Genomic DNA, 14,036 nt, shown 5'->3' on the forward strand with positions numbered 1-14,036 from the left:
AACAATTTTTTTTTCAGATTTTAAATAGTTTATTTCTTTATTAATTTATTATTTATTTTTAAAAAAAAATTACTAAATAAAAAATAAAAATAAAAATAAAAGTTTTTTCAAACTTTTGACCAACAATAAACAATTATTCAATATTATTTGGTTTATTCAGACTTTTGAGGTTTTGTTCACTATTGAAATATGGACACCTTCAGCACAGGGTCCTTCCTGTGGACCAGCTCAAAGAAACAAACATCTCCTTCTTTCAGATTTTTCTCTTCCACAAAATCCTTCCAGCCCTTGCTTAGCATTACAGAACCACGTTGGTGATGAAGGCATTTGAGAGGCCACTGTCCTCCACCAGAATCCCGAAGTTCGATTGACTTCCTTCTGAGATACTTTCTAGCAAATGCAGCAGGGACATTCTGGAAAAAGCAACAGAAAAGCAACTAAGCCGAGATCAAAGTGCACACATGAGAATATGCAGCAACAAAATTTAAGGACTGACCAGGAATCTGCTCTCTATGTTATGTGGCCTCATGGTAACAGAGAAGGAACGGTTTTCAGGCTTAGACATTCTAGGAGCATGGAGAATCCTCTCCCTGCCTTTAGTTCTTCCACATCTCTTTGGTGAAGGAGTTCTAGCCCTTGTCTTTGCTTCCTTTCTGCGTTCTATTACTGAATCATCTTCATCTGCAGTTGACCATATTCTGATTTAATGGCCATAGCTAAAGCAATCTGCATGGAGAGGAAAACAATATGATTTTATTAAGCTTACCAGATTCTGTTTGGTTATGATCAAACATTTGGGAGTCCATTTTGTACTTCCTGCTCTCTCTGAAACAAACATGCTTTGATTTTGGGCTTTGAAAGGAATCGTCATTTCTGCCATGCTTCTTGATTCCCAAGCCAGCTTTAAAAGAAGTCTTAGCCGATTTCAAAGAAGTAGGAGCTTGAAATGGAGGGGATGAGCCCAAGATTTCAACAGAAACATCATCTTCCATTTCTTCTTCAGGATGGACTGAAGATCTCTTTCCATGATATTGTTTTTCAGAGCCATTTGAAGGGTTACATGGATAACTAATCTCACAGGTAGTCAAATCAAATATAGAAATTTTGAAATTTGAATTCCCTTCATATTCAAAGACTAAGAAGTACCCAGCAAGGATGGAGTGATGTTCTGCAAATTCTTGCCAACCATCACAAAACCAACAGGTGTTGACAGAAGCCTTTTCCAATCTCACCGGCCAAACATGACCAGTGGGGTAGTGAGAGTAGCAGCGGCAGTAAGTTCATCCCCAAATATGCCGACAAATTTTGGTGGGATCTTCTGCAGAATGATTCAATAGAATGAATTCAGGGAAAGTTTCTCAACAGAAAATGAATACAGGGAAAGAAGTCTATGAATGGCATAGAGAGGCTTCATGTCATTTCCATGGGCTACCTATGTATCGGTAATAATAAACACTGACAAAATAAGCAAACAAATAACACTTCAATTTTCTTCTACTTTTCTCTATTTTCTCAACAACCAAACAAAGAACAAAAAACAAACATTAAAGGGTATCAAAGAAAACAGAAACAAGAACAGAAGGCTTGCTTGATACTTAATTACCAGCTTCTTGTCATCGGCATTGGAGGGTAAGACTACTTTGAAGAAATGATAAGGCCTCTGTCCTCTGCAGCGGCTTTGCATTGTTCCAGATGGAAGTGTTCATACTGGTCTTTGCCCCTACATATTCTCACCCAACTCTACAAAATTCCACATAATTATCTATATTTTCTATAAATTCATTAAAAAATTAATATATCTCTACAAACTTTCACATGATTGTGCATATTTTCTATAAAACCCATTGAAAAAAAAAATCAATGGTTTTAATTAAGTGATTTTAATTTGTCATTAAGTTCATTTTACTTGAAAAAGATGAAGAATCTATAATAAATTTTTTAAAAATTCTTCACCACATACCTTGGTTAAGTAAATTTTAGATGCAGAGAATTTGAGGCATTTTGAAAAGAGGTTTAATGCCTAGGAATACAAAAAAAATCTTTGAGAAAGTAAGTCAAAGTTGAATCCCAATGTCATAATCCCTTAAGTGAGAGATTCAACCATTTTTGGAAAGGGGGTGTTAGGACACTTAAGTAAATTTAATGTAAGTTTATTATTGTTATTTCCAAAACAATTTTTTGTTTTTAATTTTATATGAAAAAAGTTAATTTTTTTTAACTTAATAATTTGAGTCGAAACATATTTAATATCCTGAAAATATCCTCCCTCATATGCAACCTTGTAGTTGCACTCATAGATTCACAATGTATATCATGCTATCGAACAAGTGATTAAACGATATTAAGTCCTTAAGTTGATTCCCCAAATCAAAGAAAATCAGAATATATAACCACTTAAGCAGTGAAGCTACACCAAAACCAAAGTTATAGTGACTGAGCTGAAGGATGCTTCATTGGAAGGTTCATATTAGATATGTTATAAGAAAATTATTCAATATCATTATTCTCAAGATCAGTTACCATCATCCTCATTTTCGTTCAGCTTTCAGTATTGATTTGAGAAATATTCTTTTATCAGTGGATTCTTATTCTTAATCTGCTCATCACTCAGTTGGGCTGACTGTACATGGTGATCTTGTTCTTATAAGTAATCTCAGAAACTTTCTTGATCATTAGTAGTCCACAAAAGAAGCCAAAGCAGGGTTGCAGTGAAAAACTTGAAGAAAAATTCAGTGCTCATGAGAATAAGATAACAACTAAAAAAGGGCATAGATTACTGATCAAGCTTGGCAATTCAAAAAGTAACTCGACATGAAATTGTAGTCAGTATGATTTCACATTGAACCAGCAATGCAGAATATTGATTCAGACTTGAGGTTTTGTTCACCATTGAAATATGGACACCTTCAGCACAACATCCTCCCTCTGCACCAGCTCAAAGACACAGACATCTCCTTCTTTCAGATTTTTCTCTTCCACAAATTCATTCCAACCCTTGCTTAGCCTTATGTTTCTGCCTCCGTTGAAAAGGCATGAGAGCAACCACTGTCTTCCCGTAGAATCCTCAAGTTTGATTGATTTCCTCTTTAAATACTTTCTACCAAATTCAGTAGGCACATACTGCAAAAACAGCATAAATAGAACTTAGCCTCTCTCAAAGCGCATACACATCAGAATATATAGAGACAAAATTAACGGACTGACCAGGAGTCTGTTCTTATATGGCTTCATGATAATAGTGAAGGAAGGGTTTGCAGGCTTAAGCATTCTAGCAGCATGAATAATCCTCTCCCTGCTTTTAGTTCTTCCACATCTCTTTGGCAATAGAGTTCTAGCATTTGTCTTTGCTTCCTTCCTGTTTTTAATCAATGAGTCCTCTGCACTCAACCAAATTCTGATGTAATGGCCAGTTATTAAAGCAATCTACATGGAGAGGAAAACAATACGATTTTGTTAAGCTTACCACAATCTGTTTGATTATGATTTCTATATTTTGCTTTGGCCTTCCCCAACGATAAGCCATGTGAGTTAAAGATTCTAGAGCTCGATGGATTCAAGTGATCAACCCTAGTTGACTCCACATGATCTTCTATTTTGCACTTCTTGCTTCCTCTGAAACAACCATGCTTAGTTTTTTTATGCTTCTTGCTTCCCAAAGGATTGGAACCTCTTCTGTGTATTTGCTGACCTACACATACATCAAAAATGCCCTCTCTCAAAGAAGTAAGAGGCTGCCATGGAGGAGAGGAACCCAAGATTTCAACAGAAACATCATCCTGCATTTCTTCTTCAGGATGGACTGAAGATTGCTTGCCATTATATGGATTTTGAGAACCATTAGAAGGGTTACATGGATACCTAATCTCACAAGCAGTCAAATCAAATACAGAAACTCTGAAATTTGAAACCCCTTCGTATCCAAAGACTAAAAAGTACCCACAACCAATGGAGTGATGTTCTGCAAATTCTTGCCAACCATCACAGATCCAACAGCTGTTGTCAGAAGCCTTTTCCAATCTCACAGGCCAAACTTGACCCATGGGAGTAGTGAGAGTAGCAGAAGCAGTAAGTTCATCCCGGAAAATGTTGACAAATTTTGGTGGGATTTTCTACAGGTATTCCAAATTATGTTAGGGTTCTTTTGTTTCAATAGAATAAATTCAGAAAAAGCTTCTAAAATGAAAATGAATACAGGGAAAGAAGTGTGTGAATGGCATAGAGGCTTCGTCTATGTGATGCTAATAATAAAGACTGAGAAAATAAAACAAAAAAGGATTCAAAGTTGGATTCAGCTTCCTAAAAACCAGAAACCCACCACTTAATCTTGAGTCTTAACCTTCGTACAACTGTTTGATAGTGTTTGATTTTTTGCTTTTAATTTCCATACAATATAAGCAACAGAGAAAAAAAGAACCCAAAAACTTCAATTTTCTTCTACTTTTCTCTATTTTCTCCACAGCCAAACAAAGAACCAAAAACAAGGATCAAGGGGTATCAAAGAAAACAGCAAAAGGAATAGAAGGCTTGACACTTAATTACCAGCTTCGTGTCATTGGCATTGGAGGGTAAGACTATCTTGAAGAAATGATAAGGCCTCTGTCCTCTGCAGTGGCGTTGCATTGCTCTAGATTAGTATGGTCTGGAAGCGTTCAGTGTGGTCTCTATCTCTAGATTATCTACGGAGCTTTATATAGAAGTGTTGGTCTATACCACCACAGAGCTTTATATAGAAGTGCTTTCAGAAAGTGTTTTTTTGTTTTGGAAAAGTTTAACGATGAGGTAACTGCCGATCTCTTCTCTTAATCTCAACCGTTAAAAAAATGCTTCTTAAAATGAAGATTTTAAAATGCATCCCACAATAAAGATTTTAAAATAACAATGATGAAATCAAATATAAGTAATCTTAATATAAAGCAATAAAACCCGAATATATACATGATGTAATTTGATCGACCATGTACAATACGTAATAATTATAATTCGGTAGCATTGTTCAACGTTTTTGTTTTGTTTTGAAATTGTTTTCAATTTTGGGAAATATTAATTTTATGTTTCTCAATTTTGTTATTTGATGTACCTTGTAAATCAATTTGCATGTTTTCCATAAATCACTACAAATTTTCACATGATGCGGCATGTTTACTATAAATTCATTGATAAAAACAATGCTTTTAATTATTTTTAAAAAAAAATTCAAACAATAAATAATATTATTTGATGGACTGTGTTTTCTATTTTTAAGAATAAAAAATATTTTTTATTATTTTTTTATTGTAAAATATTTTATTTTTTTATTTTAAAAAATAGTTTCCTAACAGAAGACACTTCTTTCCCTAGGAATGAATAATTCATTAAATTAGTGAGGACAAAAACCACCTGTTAAAAGCACCAATGAAAGAGGCTTTAAAGAGCATCCCATGTTTCTTTTTCTTCTCTTTCTTTGAGTTCCTAGATTTTGCTTCATCCAGGCAATGCAACCCAGCTTCAAAAGCAGAATTCCTAGGCTTGCTGCCATTGAAATAATTAATACCTGTATCTCAAGTATACCCAGCTTCTGTTCATTAATCATCTCATGATGTTTGCCCCATCAGCCTCATTTGTAAAAGTTCAAGGGTTTCGTTCTGTTGTAACTTCTACCAAGTGTCTGCTGATCTACATATTCATCAAAGACTGTTTAAGAAACAAGAGAACCAGAATCCAAGACTTGAAGGGTCATCATCATCTTCCATTTCTTCCACATCAAAGAATCCATGATCGAGTTCTTCAAAAATTCTGAAAGTAACTGAATATGGCTGGTTTGTTCATCTTGTTTCTTGTACAGCAATGTTAAGACATTTGGATCCCACACTATGAAGGTTTTCCATCATATTTTCTTGCCCTATGAAAAAAACAGGTACAGGATGAAGCTTACAAGTGGCTTCCTTTCATGGTCATTCTTCAACATTCTAATTCCTTCAAACATCAAATATTCATAAGAAATTAAACATATGAACAGAAAATAAATACTCAACCTGCTAATATTGATCTCTACCACTGCACTGAGTACTCTCAGTTCTCAAGATTCTTGTCTGCAACTAAGATATGCTATTCTGGCCCAGTTCAGTATTTTCATTGATCGGAAAATCACTGTACAGCCCCATTAAAGGCATATATATATACAGATTTTTAAAACAAAAGAGATACCTGATAAAGCCTAGCAATTCCAAAATTACCGATCATTGGATTTCGAATAAGTTAAGTTCTGCCAGGCTTTCAGTTTGAAGATTGAGTCTCCACTCTTGCATCATCAAGGACACGAAATATGGAAACTTTCAGAACAACATCCTCCATATTGATGAGCTCAAAGACACAAACATCGCCTTCCTCCAAATTATTGTCCTTAACAAATTCAGTCCATCCCTTACTTAATTTAACTCGACTCTCCCCAGAAAGGCATCGAACATGCCATTGTTTCCCATCAGAGGTCTGAAGTTTGATGAATTTTGAGACCCCATTGAGATACTTTTCTGCAAACCTGGATGGCATATGCTGGCCAACCAAAAAGAGTTTCATGGAATAAGAATTTTTTGAAAGTGAAATTGATAGTTCATGTATAAGGCATCCAGTTCAATAGCTCACCAAGAGGAACCTCTCATGCACATAGGATCGTCGCAAGATAACCCTGCAGAATGGATTACTAGGCTGGAACATTTCTGCGGCATGAAGTGCCCTCTTCTTTTCCTCCATTGTTACAACTCTCCACCTCTGCTTTGAAGTTTCCGCAGAAGTTTTAAGGTCAGGCATTTCTACTTCATCTTTGTGTTTGGCTGGTGATTCATTTGCATCTGCAATTTTATCCAATTACTGATGAGAAAATTCATTTCTAGAAGCATTGGATGGAAGAGGAACTAAAGAGATTACCAGGTTCATTTCTCTTCCTTTTTGCTTTGGTTCTATATGTTTTTCCATTTGCTTCATCCAAACGAAGCAATCCCACTTTACATTCAGAATTCGTTAGCTCACTGCTGTTGAATTGAATGCCTATGTCTCGGCTAGACCGAATTGTGACTTGTAAACTATTAGCATCTTTTGCCAGATGCAAATTTTCATTGTAATTTTTACCAAGGGGTTGCTGATCTATGCATTCATCAAAGACTTTACTTCTCAAAGAAACAGGAGAAGCAGAACCCAAAATTTCAACAGAGTCATCATCATCATTCATTTCTTCCCCATCAGATGCAGGACATTGCTTGCCATGGCTGGTTTTCTCAGAATTTCTAAGATTATTAGATGGATAGTTTATCTCAGAAGCAGTCAAGTCAAATATGTTGACATTGAAATTCGAATTTCCTTCATATCTGAAGATTAAAAAGTACCCAACATGGATAGAGTAATATTCTACAAATTCATGCCAACCATGGTAGAACCAGAACTTGTTGTCAGCTTTCGTTAAACCCACATACCAAACACCACCATTGGGAAGAGTAAGAGTTGTAACAGCAGAAAGTTGATCCCCAGATTTCTTGACAAACTTCTGTGGGATCCTCTGTAAGAACCCAAAACATGTTAGGCTCTGTTCATCTCAGTGGAGATGAAATTAGGGGAAGAAAGTCTATGATGAGAATTACAAACTAAGAATTTACAAGAAAATATGGCATAAAAAATATAGATAATTAATTCCCAAGAAGCTTCACGTTCATTATCAAATCAAAACCACCCAACAGAGTGCTGCATGCATAACCATAGGAAAGAGTTTTCTTAATGCATGTCAAGAACATTAAGAGATTTCTACCCTAGACCTAAAACAAGAAGGACTTTCCAATCCACCCAAGAGGAAGGAAAATTATTGAACCCTATTTTCAGGGAAAACGAAATTTCAATATCACGTTTCTAACCCAAAAAGATTTCATCCTTCAATGCTGACATACATGCAATCCAAGAAACCCACATTTCATCCAGATTCCAACAATTTAGACCAAAACAAAACCTAGATCACCCAAATCCCTTCATATATATATATAGAGAGAGAGAGGGCAAGAAGAGCAAATAGTTGGTGCTACCAGTCTCTTGGCCTGTAGAACGGATGAGACAATGAGCTTGTAGAAAAGCAAAGACCTCGTCGGCTGAGAACTGGGCCGGCGACAATGGCTATGGTCAAGTGTTTCCTGCTCCGGCATTGTTACTTCCGCCGGAAAATTCAGACCATCTTTGGTGCTTTGCTCTCAGTTCAAGAAAAGCGTGCTCTTCTTGATCAACGGAGGTTTGGATCTATATTTTCTAAAAATAAAATAATAAATAATAACTTGTATATTTTCCCAACGTCCTCGTCGTGTCGTGTGTTATGGGATTCCACTCCTCTTGTTTACACAGCGTATGCGTGGGCAGCGTGGCATGTCATGGGATTGTAGCCTAAGCGTATTGATTACTATTTAAAAAGTGTTATTTGATAGCTTGTAATTAACTCTTATAAACACTTTTGTGTAGTAGTTATCACTTTTTTACCCAATTAACATATTAAAGACCTTTGCAATCAATTCTAATCAAATTGTGTTAAGTTTTGGTGTTTTAATAGTTTTTTTATCACCAAAGCAATCAGATATTGAGGAGAGTTCTTTGGAATCCATGGCAAAGCAATGGAAAGCTCAGAAACATGAAGAACCGAAGCTTTGAAGTCATTTGCCATAAGCAAATCCGGAATGCAAGGAGCAAAAGATATCCGGACAGGGCATCCGGACACACCATCGGAGGGCGGCGGAACGTGAGTTGTAGCAAGGCTTGCTCACAGTAGTCAATGATCCGGACAACATATCCGGATAGGATATGCTATCATCCGAAGTGTAATGTTCACGAGTGCTGTGTGCTTCAACTTGAGGGAATCCGGATAGGGGAGCACGTCGCGTGTCCTCTTGGGGAATCCAGATGGAGTTGATCCGGATAGCCTTGCGCACTCCGTGTCATCCGGGAAAGGGGTCCCTACACCTTGCACACGCAGACGGTCCCCCTTTGCGCAGCATAGCTCATTCCAACCGGGGAGGAATTCCGTCCGCTGACATTTCACATCCGGAATTCCGTACGCCGACATTTTACATCCGGATATCTCACAGCCAGATGGGAGAGCAGGACGTTTCAACTTCTCCGGATAAACATATCCGGACCTTCTGATAACGCTTACCCGCAGAGTTTTTCTCTCAGTATACAGTGCAGCGGTGTTCTCCTGAAGCTTCCTGATATTTCCGACCGACATCTTGAGATATTTTGCTTTAGATATTTGTTGTCTAAATCCTCAAAGTCTCCTTGTAACCCACCTATCATAGGATTCCTTAGTCTTTAAGTAAGAAAAATGGTGAATAACCTCATATATATAGTTTGTAATTTTCTTTACAGAAGATAATTATGTAATCGGTGGAAGGAAGAAATATATTTTACAGAGCACTTGCTCTGTTTTTCCTTCATATATTTGTTTTCTCGATTAGTTTTCTTACGAGCCAAACAAGCTCTGAGGAAGTTTCCTCAGAGAATGAGTGGTTAGACTTTTAGTTCCTTGGAGTTAAGGTTGCCGGGAAAGGTTCCAAGTGCAAGAATTTGTAGCTTTGTGGTTTCAGTCATTAATGAAAAGAAAGTGTGATCCTTAATGATTTCTATGTTTTTAGTTAACTTAAAACACTTTCAATTCACTTGAGCCAACACTTGGTAAAGCAAGTGATCTCTGTCCATGGAGATGCACTAGTTTACCTTTTACGAGCTTTTGGGAAGTGACTTGAAGGTAGGATTTTCTAGAATTGCTAACACATGGTAAGCTTTTGGACTCCAAGAAGACATCCATTAGTTATCTTTTGCGAGCTTGAGAAAGGAAGTTCAAAGTTAAAGATCACCTTGAATGGCAAATGTTAGGTGAGAGGCACGAGCCATTGCAAGTTGCATCAGTGAGAGGGAATTAGAGCTGGAATCCATTTAAAGGATACATTTGTACAACACTGGTTAGAGAATTGACTATATGTTAATTCTCTAATACGAGGAAATGAACCAAATGACCAGAGCTTTGTTTTTGCATAAGGAACCTCCCCTGTGAACCTAAACCTCCAAGGAATGTTTTTCTTCATAAGTAATTTTCATTACTTTCTTTTTAGTTAGCTTTAAACAAAACCTCATTTAAACAAAGTTTGTGTTTTATTTCTTAAGCTAACCTTGAAATAAAAAAGCACCAATTTACTTTGAATTGGTATCAGTTGTGAGTTGAAAACCCTTCCTAGTGAACGATCCTAGAGCCACTATGCTATATTAGCTAAGCTATCCTAATGCATGGTGATATAGGTTATAAATTTTGTTCATTACTTCCTCAGTCAAAGAGCACCAGCTGGACATGAAATAGCTGAGACACCAATTGGGAACGAATCACGTATAGATGTAGACAGTTTTTTGGTTGGTTAATTTGGAATATCTAGGGGATTAGGTACGAGTTATTATAAATGATATCATAATCGATCCTCAATTTATTTGATCTCGTAATCTCATTGGATACTTGGTCTTGTGAGAGGTGCTTATTTATTTGATCTTGTAATCTTGGATATAATAAGGACGTTATTTTTATATGAAGGATATTTGTGATGTCTCACATTAAATAAGATAAGGTTGAATATGAGTTTTTATAAGTTAAAATGTGTCTAGACATCATAGACATCACAATATGAATTTAAATGACATTTGAGTTAATTATTATCATTTTCTCTTTTATATTCAATTATGCTTTTTAAATCTTCTCATTATGCAAATAAACTGAAGATCATATGAAACTTAGTATGCGAGATTCATTATCCAATTCAATTTAATTAATACCAAAATTTTTCAAAATGGTTAAGAACAACATGTTCTTAATTGGATAATAATTAACTATATATTATGACAGAAAAAACTTAGTTTATTTAGATATTTAGAAAAAAAATGAATTAAATATATTTTCATTATTTATTTCAAATCAAATTTTGTTAACTCTTATCATCTTTAAATATTGTTATTTATTTTTAATAAAAATATAATTTATGATTTTATTAAAATATTAATATCCATATAATTTATAATATCTATTAAAATATTATCATCTCTCCTAAGATTTTTTTTTTTATTTTTATTTTGTGTTTTATTATAATATTAGCATTCATATCTTACCAAAATTATCATTAAATTATTTATGTAAAAACAATTATTATCCAGTTATTTTAGATTTATTTCTTATAATTTAGTACTTATTTTGAAATTTATATGAATTTTTAAAATCCTATAATTCATTATTAAAACTTCACAACCTTTTGTTGTAAAAAGGTTATGATTAAGAAAATTATAGAATTTTCATCAAAAAATAATTGTTAAAAAAACTAATAACGTGGTAAAATAGTTTGAAAAAACTAGTCCAAAAAAATTGCGATATTGTTATATAATTGAGGGAAAAAGAGTTAGGATTTTTTTTCTTTTTAAATTGGGAGTTGTACCAAAAGATTCAAGTATTTATCAAACAAGTCAACGTACTTCTTTGGTGGTTGTTTTGGAGCAAGAAATAAAAAGGAGGAAAATAAAAGTAAAAAACATGTTCTTCTTAAATGCACAACTATATAGGCTTTTTGTTTAAAATTAAAAATGGGTTTGGTAGTAATCTTAGAAAGCGATTTTAACCTTTTTAGTATTTAAAAACTTTTATCAAATAAATTGTTTTCTAAGTGCTAAAAAAAATTAGAAACTTTTCATAAAATTATTGTCAAACAAACTTTAAATAAAAGAATGAATACAAATATAAAGATTTTCATTATGCTATATATATATATAATGAATAGTGGTAGTTGACAAGAGTTATTTGATCCGAACGATCAAACAATTAAAAAGGAATCTATTGGAATAAAAGAAATCAATAAAAAAAAGTCAATCGGAGATCATACAAATTAATGAAGAATGAGGAGATACGAGAAATTAGAGAAACTTTAGTGGTATATAATGAGATTAGTTTATAATCAACAAAATGTGGATACTTATACTACCAAAGCTAATGAGGATATTGATAATTATGCTCAAATCAATTGCAAGACCATCAAGAACATGTATAGAGATAACTTATAACACATGTAATATTTCTATTAGGCCTTTATCCTTTTTTTTTAGGTTCATTAGGGTTGACGAGCCTTTATCCTTCCGATTATCTCGGTAAGAATTTGATATCTTTAATTCCATCTTACCAAAATATAAATATATATTTTTTCCATTCTCTTATAGGAGATTTCCTAAAAACAAGTAGTCAGATTCTCCTCGGATGATAACTATAAGAATAGTAGTTAAAAGATGACATTTGTGTCTATAATGTCCTTGTCCTTTATATAGAAATTAATGGAAGTTATTGAATAGCCTATTTCTTGCATGCACCGATTAGGAACCGAAGAAAGAATGCTTGCTTAGTAGAGGGAAAAAAAAAAATCAAGGATTCACCATTTTCTATGAATAACTCATGGAAGTATCTTCTCATTTGAGCCAAATTAGACATATGTAACACAATCAAGGAGATTGTTTTTGTATGCAAAAATGGTCATCTATGTGCACAGAAATCTACTCGACTCAATTCACTTGCTAATAAAACCAGTAACAAACCAAAAATTCATCCCATACAACATCATGTTGCAAGACTGAATTTCTTTCAGTGCCCATTAGCAAAGATCATCTGGCCATTGTGGATGAAGTCATTGTAAAGGTGAAAGGCCACAATTTCACAAACCCAAAAATGACATAACTGAGAAACATGAGAGGGGATCATCATCAGACCTTTCAATACTGCATATATGCTTCACTTCTTGCTCAATCATAAAACATGGACCTGCATTACATTTTTTTCAACAAGCTCAAATCGGCAGGTGCCACCTTGCTTGAGACTGTTTTCACGTACAAAGGTACTCCACCCTCCAGACAAGGAATGTCTTTTTGCATGGTAGATGCAGTTCACTTCCCAAGTTTTCCCTGCTGAGTTCCTGAGGACAACCTTCAGCTTTGCTGGGGGAAAGTGTGACTGAGAGAAGGCTTTGGGAATGGTCTGCATGAAAAACATCTAATCAGTAAACTACTCATGAACAAGATATTTCTTTTTCCATACATTTGACTGAATCTCAAGCAACTGCAAGTTTTTCTAAGGATGAAGGTGGGCATTTTACAGAAGATTAGTTTCTGATGATTTAGCAGAAAGAAAAACCACTTAGAAAAGATACCCACCAGGAGAAAACATTTCTCCACACAGGACTTGGTCATGAGACACTCAAAGTAAGGAAATTTGGAGGTGAAAGACCTAGTTTTCTGAGTCCTTGAACTTTCAACAGGGCCCTGCAGGGAGCCAACTGGGTATTTCCTTGGCCTACCCCGAGACCGTTTTCCACTACTGGCTCCTGTTTCTTCTTCTGTTGGGTTATCAGAGATGGGGGCTGATCTTTTGACTCCATTCTTCTCGAAAATTTTGACATGGAAACGCATATCCCCATCATATATAAAGACCAAGAACTCATCGTCCCCTAAGTTGTTCTCTCTCATAAACTCCTTCCACCCATCCTCAAGATAGGTCCCATCTGGATTCTTCCACACTGTAACACCCCAATGGCCACCGGAAGAACACGTTAGGGTTGCTCTATCGGAGATGTCTCCAGCCAGATGCTTGATGAAAGCTGGAGGGATCCGCTGCAAGGTCATAAAAGATCAAAGAACAAGAAGATAGAACAATCCCATTGTTGGGTCACATGCAAATATTCAGATAATGAGAAAAAGAGGAATTACCAAATGCTTCTTGACATCTTCTCCACGGATGATCTTAAAAAAGTGAGGCCTATCATCTTCAATCCTCATTCTTTTGTTCTCCAAGATTTGCCTATTTGAAGTTTGCATCTTCTTGTTAAGGTGCTTCCTGAAACTCAGAACCAAACAAATGAAAAAAGCAGACTTCTGGCTTCTGGGTTAGGGCTTGACCGTTTGAACTTGTAGCAGGAAAAAGAACCAGACAAATGAAAAAGGCAGGAAGCAATTCCTGCAGTTGGCTCCAGCTACAA

General features: G+C 35.2%; 3 protein-coding genes across 3 annotated transcripts; all 3 read right to left on the reverse strand.

Annotated features, from left to right (window-relative positions):
- Positions 1 to 136: 136 nt before the first annotated feature.
- On the reverse strand, positions 137 to 1,277 carry LOC104878813 (B3 domain-containing transcription factor VRN1; the record flags this gene model as incomplete). Its single annotated transcript, XM_010649581.3, has 3 exons — positions 137 to 413; positions 497 to 681; positions 767 to 1,277. Coding segments are annotated over 3 exons (930 nt in total), but the record flags the coding sequence as incomplete, so codon positions are not given.
- A 1,432-nt stretch (positions 1,278 to 2,709) lies between these two features.
- On the reverse strand, positions 2,710 to 4,881 carry LOC104878799 (B3 domain-containing transcription factor VRN1-like). Its single transcript, XM_010649510.3, has 4 exons — positions 4,540 to 4,881; positions 3,464 to 4,109; positions 3,205 to 3,377; positions 2,710 to 3,120 (listed from the first exon to the last, which is right to left on the reverse strand). The coding sequence occupies exons 1-4, from the start codon at positions 4,618 to 4,620 to the stop codon at positions 2,884 to 2,886; spliced, it is 1,137 nt and encodes a 378-aa protein (XP_010647812.1). The 5' UTR covers positions 4,621 to 4,881; the 3' UTR covers positions 2,710 to 2,883.
- A 492-nt stretch (positions 4,882 to 5,373) lies between these two features.
- LOC100264028 (putative B3 domain-containing protein Os03g0621600) lies at positions 5,374 to 14,036 on the reverse strand. The gene is made up of 7 exons (XM_059735933.1): positions 13,768 to 14,036; positions 13,216 to 13,671; positions 12,827 to 13,039; positions 8,040 to 8,198; positions 6,901 to 7,525; positions 6,619 to 6,824; positions 5,374 to 6,528 (listed from the first exon to the last, which is right to left on the reverse strand). The coding sequence occupies exons 1-7, from the start codon at positions 13,873 to 13,875 to the stop codon at positions 6,253 to 6,255; spliced, it is 2,043 nt and encodes a 680-aa protein (XP_059591916.1). The 5' UTR covers positions 13,876 to 14,036; the 3' UTR covers positions 5,374 to 6,252.

This window comes from Vitis vinifera, chromosome 3, assembly GCF_030704535.1.
Source record: "Vitis vinifera cultivar Pinot Noir 40024 chromosome 3, ASM3070453v1".
NCBI classification, from domain to species: Eukaryota; Viridiplantae; Streptophyta; class Magnoliopsida; order Vitales; family Vitaceae; genus Vitis; species Vitis vinifera.

What these genes read in the sequence shown, in the direction of transcription:
- LOC100264028 (XM_059735933.1), bottom strand. Translation starts at nt 13,875, where the DNA reads ATGCAAACTTCAAATAGGCAAATCTTGGAGAACAAAAGAATGAGGATT. An exon ending in AAGATGTCAAGAAGCATTTG is followed by an intron (nt 13,672 to 13,767) that starts GTAATTCCTCTT and finishes ATGACCTTGCAG; the next exon opens with CGGATCCCTCCAGCTTTCAT. An exon ending in AAGGAAGAGAAATGAACCTG is followed by an intron (nt 6,825 to 6,900) that starts GTAATCTCTTTA and finishes ATAAAATTGCAG; the next exon opens with ATGCAAATGAATCACCAGCC.
- LOC104878799 (XM_010649510.3), bottom strand. Translation starts at nt 4,620, where the DNA reads ATGCAACGCCACTGCAGAGGACAGAGGCCTTATCATTTCTTCAAGATA. An exon ending in TCATAATCAAACAGATTGTG is followed by an intron (nt 3,378 to 3,463) that starts GTAAGCTTAACA and finishes GGTTGAGTGCAG; the next exon opens with AGGACTCATTGATTAAAAAC. An exon ending in CATATAAGAACAGACTCCTG is followed by an intron (nt 3,121 to 3,204) that starts GTCAGTCCGTTA and finishes CTGTTTTTGCAG; the next exon opens with TATGTGCCTACTGAATTTGG.